The sequence below is a fragment of the Sminthopsis crassicaudata genome, chromosome 4 (assembly GCF_048593235.1).
Source record: "Sminthopsis crassicaudata isolate SCR6 chromosome 4, ASM4859323v1, whole genome shotgun sequence".
Lineage (NCBI taxonomy): Eukaryota > Metazoa > Chordata > Mammalia > Dasyuromorphia > Dasyuridae > Sminthopsis > Sminthopsis crassicaudata.
In genome coordinates, this window is record NC_133620.1 from 291,090,653 (window position 1) to 291,097,090 (window position 6,438).

Here is a 6,438-nt window from a genome sequence, read left to right on the forward strand (position 1 = left end):
TGAAGGGGTCATCATAAAGTAAAAAGTGATATGGGAAAGGAACTTTAAGACTGAAGTAGAACCCAACTAACACCAGCCCCACCTTTATACCACCTTTATACCTGATCAGGTTGGGCCAGACTTGTAGGAGCTGCTTAAGCCCAATCATCAATACAATCTCAAATTTCTCTAGAACACAAATCCTTCCTATTTTTTAATTCTTTTTTTCTGAAAATCATTTAGCAATATATAATCACACAAAAAAATTCTAATACTGATGTGCCCAAATGTTTATTTGTTTTAGAACAGTTTCCAGGATATAAATGGGCTGCAGTGATGTGAACTGGAGGATAATCACTCCTCTGCATTCTCCCTCATCTCAATGGGAAGAATAATTAATTAGGTACAGATGAAAAACAATTCCCAAAGGGATGCTTAATTTGGATTTAGCTTATGGAAGATTATGGAAGAATTATTGGAAGTTGGTAAGCAGGAAGGACAGGGCTCAGAAGTGGAGATATAAGATCATGATAGAAGGGATTTTAGAGATCATGTCGTACAGCCCCCTTAATTTAATGCCCTGAGAAGTTAAATTATTTTCCCGAGGTCACACAGGTAATAAGCATCAGATAAAATTTGAATACATATCCCTCTAATTCCAAAGTATTCTTTCGCTATATCTTATTCCTTTGCTATAGTAAGGGGAAAATTAAGCAGGATGATAGGGATATAAAATTCAGTGGGAGGATTGAGAGGAATGTGGATGTGTGTGTGTGGCAGTGGGAGTGGTATTTGGGAGTCTGGGAAGTGTTGGTGTGTGGCTATGATTCATAAATGGAACAGTGGGTTTTCAAGGGGAGAAAGTTGGAAGAGTCACTAGTATGAGTCAGAGGAACTAAACAAATATCCAGAAGAGAAGTTGAATTGGGTCGTGTATGAAAGCCGGGTTGGAAGGAAAGTCAGGAGATGGGATCTTCTGATATTCTTGTTTCATCAAAACGCTGTCACCTGCAGTTGGAGAAATATAAAGTGAATAATGGGTCCTGGGCTCAGGGAATAAAGATTCTTTTCCTAGATTTTTACTCCATAATATTCCCTTAGCTCTTCCTTATCTTTTACCCCTTGGTCTTAGTTCCTAATGCTCTAATGGTCCAAGAGAACAACTGAGGGAGCAGCAGGATGGTCAGAATTATATTGCAGGAGTTATATGGTCCTTAGCACAATACTTGGCAAATAGGAAGTGCTTAAAAAATGTTTATTGATTGATGAAGTCTCCATTAGATATTTATTCCAGAGCAACCTGTCTTGGATTTCTCTGGATTCAAATAGCCCAGGAATACGGTTTGGATTTATGAATGAAGAAAAGGCTAAAAAGATATGGCTGATGGTAGATTGGAAGAGAGGAGAAGGGAGGGAGGGAAAAGTACTCAGAGTTCATATCAGGTTCTAGTCTAGGAAAGCACATACCAATTTTCTATAATGAATCACTCTTCTGACCATTCTGCTAATCCCTCCCCTTCCCTTCCATCAAAGCAACTTACAGGGGTCCACGAGGGCCACCACGGGAATTGTTGCTTGATTGCATGCCCTTGATAATCAGGATGGTGCCTGCAATGATGCCCACTAGGCCTACAGCTAGGCCCAGGGCACAGACCACAGTCTCTGTTGTCTCTGGCAGTGGGGTTCGTATTTCTGGTTCTGAGGGAAACAAAGGACAAGGTAACAATTCAAAGACATAGTGAGCATGGCAGGGAGTTGGGCTTGGTAAAAATGGGAATCAGTTCTCAGCACATAATGGTTAATGGACAAATACTTGTTGAGGATTTGGGTAGGGCAGAAAGTCTGCATTTGGGGAAGTGACAGTCTGAAGAGTAAGGACACTTTACTTCTGGAAAAGGGCTTATGGAGTCCTAAAGACCTTGGGTCCTCTGAAAGAAGCAGCTTATGGGAATACTGAATTTAGCACTTACCCCAATGTTTGATAACAGGTTGTTCCAGTCCCCAGTGATCGACCTTACAGTCATAGAAATCGTTGGCAGAGGGGATGAAGGTGAGGTAGTAGAATTTTCTGAAGGTATGATCAGGGCGGGGGAGGAAAACAGTCTCAAACACACCCTCAGTGATGGGACGCTCATTATGAAGCCATGTCACATTAAGTACTGGAGGAGAGAACTTGTCAATGAAGCAGATAAGGACATTGGGCTGGCCCAGCTCCACTGGGCCCTTAGGAAACACTGTCACTTCAGGGGGCACTAGAAGAACAAAAAATAAAAATGAGTTCTTATACTAAGAAGACCTTGTTTCCTGAGCCTGCTAGAATTTAGGGGCCCTGTGAGCTGTTCCTTCTGATCCAGTGTTGGGTCACCTATGACTTAGGCCTCCTTCCACCAACTTAGAGTCAACACTGAGTCATGGAGAATGCTAGGCCCCAGTGACCAGCTTTCTAGGGATTTGCTTTAGCAATGATAGCTTATGTGATACTGTGAAAGATAGGAACTTTACATGAAGGTGTAAAGGTCCTGATCAAATGTACCAAGTGAATAAACTGGGCTTCTGTTGCCAGAGCTCAACATTTTTCAGGATATGGAATGATGTCAAATCATAAATATGCAAATTGTCTATAACACTTGAAGCAGGGGAAAAAATCTTATATTGCCTATGATATTAGTTATGGATCCCCAGCCCTCCCCTTTTCCTCTTCCCCTGAAGATCCAGTTGAAAGCAAGTACCATTGACATCAGGAGTGTTGTTGGACCGTTTCATCATGATTTCCAGATTGGCTTTGTCCACAGCAAGATTGGCCAGAGCACCCTGAGCCTCAAAGCTGGCAAAATTGCTGAATTCAGGAAGACGCCAGACTGTCTGTCTCTTATCCAAACCCACGTGGAAAATTTCATCCCCATCAAAATCAAACATGAACTCTCCTAAAGGGTTGTGGGTCTGGTAGAACTCAGCTTGGATGATCACATGATTCTCTGTATGGGACCAGACATGAATATTAATGAGAGATGTTGAAGAGAAATAGAAGAGAGACATAAAGGGAAAGAAAAAAAAAAAGAATAAGCATATGAAGAGGAAAACAAGAGAGAAAGAGGATAAATAAGAGGAGAAAGGAGAAAGGACATGAGAGATATGTTACATTATGAAAAAGAAAGGAGAAATAGGAAAGCAGGGAGAAGTCATGGAAAGGAGATGCAGAAGCAAAAAGGGCAGAGAGAAGGATTTCTCTAGACTTTTGTAGTTGATCCAAGTTACAAACTAGAAGCCTACCTGCAGTAGGAAGCCTAGTAGGTAAAAATGGCAGAGATGATCCTCAAGTCTTTCTTCCTAGAAATAAGCCCCTTCATCTTCTCAGTAAGAACCCCAATTGAGCTGAGCCCTTCCTCTGCTTTCCTAGATTCTCAATCCTTCCTTCTCAAGGGAGGTCCAACTCAGCAGTCTCAGATGCAGTCTCAGTCACATTCCAGTGATGAGGCTACATTGTGCATTGGGCTGGTTAAACCACAGGGTGGCCCAGTGGAAAATGTCATTAACTGTGCTGGCAGGCCAAGTGCCAATAAAATGGGGCATTTGCCCATTTGGCGCTTTTTCCAAAGTGAAGGAGACATTTGTGTCTGCTGACTTGGGAACTACTTCAGTGATACTATGGAAACTTGCCTAGAGAATTCTTCAATTACGTATTCCTGAGGGGTGGAAAATGAGTACAGAGATGACTGAGCTTCCTCTTTCCTATAAATGGCAGTTATTTATGTATCATATATGCCTAGAAAAGTACAATGGAAATGGAGCTAGGGACAAAGAGATGGTTTCCCTCAGGAATAACTGGATATCCATCTCAGGACTGATTAACAAGATTTCACTGATGAGATTTTTGACATAAGATCCAGGACTCTGAATTGACTTCAGATTTTCTCCATCATTCAGTTAATCTGTCAGTATCAATAACACAGGCATACTCCTGGCATACTCTTTGTGTACAGACTATGGTGCTTAGTATTGGAGTAAGGAAATTATATAGAAAGATTAGAATAAAGAAGTTCCTCAGAAAAAAGATCATATAACATTTGTGAGAGGCAGTATGGTTAGCATGCTGCACTTGAAGTCAGACTGATCATGGTTCAAATCTCACCACTGATCTCTATGAACTTCAGTTTTCTCATTTGTAAAATAGGAATAATGCTTGTAAGTAGATATGACAGGTATAAAAGACTTCTTTTGAGGCTCAGATGAGATCATCTATATAATTATTGTTCAGCCTCTTTATGATTTGATTGGAAGTTTTCTTGGCAAAAATACTGAAGTGGTTTGCCATTTCCTTCCCTAGCTCATTTACAAATGAGGAAACTGGGGCAAATAATGCTAAGTAACTTGCCCAGGTCACTCAGTTAGTATGTGTAAGACTGGATTTGTAGTCTCAGATTAGTCTTCTTTACTTTGGTCCCAGCACTCTATGCACATGGTGCCACCTAGCTGCCCCAATATAGATTAAAACCTTAAATCAAACTAAATAAAACTTATTAACAAACAAGGGTGGCTAAAATGACTGTAATGACTGAACAACAAACATCTAAAAATCATGGGGTCAGGCTGAAATAACTTGGAGACAAAAATCTTTACCATTAATGAGAAATTCCTATATTACAAAGAGTATTTAATTAAACATTTATAAAGTGCCTATAGTATAGGCACTTACAATTGGGGAAGACATAGCATTTCCATAGACCCTCCCTAACCTGAGTGGAATCAATAATAGTAAACTTTGTGGAGGGATTAATGAGTTAGGGTTTGAAGTGGTTATGAACCTAGATTTGAAGGAGGGAAGAACACCTTCATTTGAACAAAATGATCTGTGCTGCTACCTAATGTTATGGGATGGAAAAGAACAAGTCACATACATGCAGTCCTATCATTGCATTTAAATATCACACTAGCAGCTTTCCTTGGCTTTAGTTACTTTTTATCAGTCATTCTGCCTCCTCTGTTCCTAAGCAGTGGCCAAAGTGCTGTGTGATCAAAAGAGCATAGATTAAGAGCTGAATTAGTGGGAGTGAATTAGTGCAACTTCCTCATTATACAATTTAAGGAAATTAAGGTCTTTCCCAGCTTGAATTGTCCAAGGTCTCACAGTTATTAAGAAGCAGAAATAGGATTCTAATATAAATTGTTTGATTCCAAATCCAATAATCTTTCCTTTGTACCACATTGCTTCAGCAGCATACTGGGATCAGGGTAGAATTCTTATAGTAACCTTAAAATATCCCCAATTTCCAAAGGTGTCCCTGACCCAAGGGTGGCTGTGATTCCCCCCAGTTACTCTTCTCCCCTTGCTTCTCCTTCAATAAAGACATACTAAGGGTTAGATATGTCCGTCTCTGATTGGTTATCATCATCAAATTTTACTTTATGGAAATGTTAAGGAGGTAAAGTCCAAATAGGGTGATCTGGTGTAGCTATGACTACCATGCAGGGATATTCTTGACTTTATCCAAAGCTTCTTTCTCAGGTTACCAGATGAATCCAATCCCTTACCTCTACTAAGGTTTTAGTACTCACCTTTAATGGCTCTAGCTCCCCAGGGATTCAGCAACACTGCCAGGGTGAAAGCCCCTAGGATCAAAGCTTTGTTGGGGATCATCTTCTTGGGGCACTCTCTGCAATCTCAGTATCACGTCCTCTAAATAGTGGAACAGTGACAGAGACAAGGGGAAGAAGGAGCTCTGGTTTGGGGTACACACTATGTAGCAGACTGGGGGAAATCCAGCCTAAAAACAATCAACCAATCAGAGAAATCTTTTGTGCTGACACCTCTGTTGTCAGGTGAAAGGATCATGAAAAAGCACTGAAAGTTGCTGAGAGAAAGAAACTTCTATGGGATGAAATAGTTTTTCTCCTTAGTAGGGAAAAATGTAGAGATAGGAGGGGAGATATCTGAATCATTTTTATAGCCTATTCTTTTCTAAGGAAGGAAAAATCCTTGTGAGCAAGTAGTAATGGTACCAGAATAAACAACAATTATAGCTGAAATACAATTCTTTGTGGTGGCTTATGCTGGAGGTCCTAAAACAGACATATCTTTGTATCTGAGAGTTTAGCAACAAATCTGATACTTAAAATAGAGTTGTTTTGAATGAATTCTCTCCAGGATCAGTCTCCTATAGTGATAGAGGCTTCTGATACTTCCACAACCCAATTTCAATGAATTAGGGCCATTTGTTGCAGTACTTTGAATGAGTGTAAATTCTAGGGGTTTAAAAATGAGGAAAATTTTTTTTAAAATAAAAGTATGTAAATAAATAATTGAAATTTTTTAGAAATTTTTAAAAATGAGAATTGATGAATTTATACTAACCATCTCAATTCCTATATTTGTTAACAAAGGCATCTCTAAATCAATAATTATATAGTAACTCAACATTAGTATCAATAAAGGGGAAAGGAGAAAATCTATCCAAGATTAAT

General features: G+C 39.6%; 1 protein-coding gene across 1 annotated transcript; it reads right to left on the reverse strand.

Annotated features, from left to right (window-relative positions):
- Positions 1 to 254: 254 nt before the first annotated feature.
- On the reverse strand, positions 255 to 5,753 carry LOC141566588 (H-2 class II histocompatibility antigen, E-K alpha chain-like). Its single transcript, XM_074311333.1, has 5 exons — positions 5,533 to 5,753; positions 2,709 to 2,954; positions 1,950 to 2,231; positions 1,521 to 1,677; positions 255 to 987 (listed from the first exon to the last, which is right to left on the reverse strand). The coding sequence occupies exons 1-5, from the start codon at positions 5,612 to 5,614 to the stop codon at positions 984 to 986; spliced, it is 771 nt and encodes a 256-aa protein (XP_074167434.1). The 5' UTR covers positions 5,615 to 5,753; the 3' UTR covers positions 255 to 983.
- Positions 5,754 to 6,438: the final 685 nt, after the last annotated feature.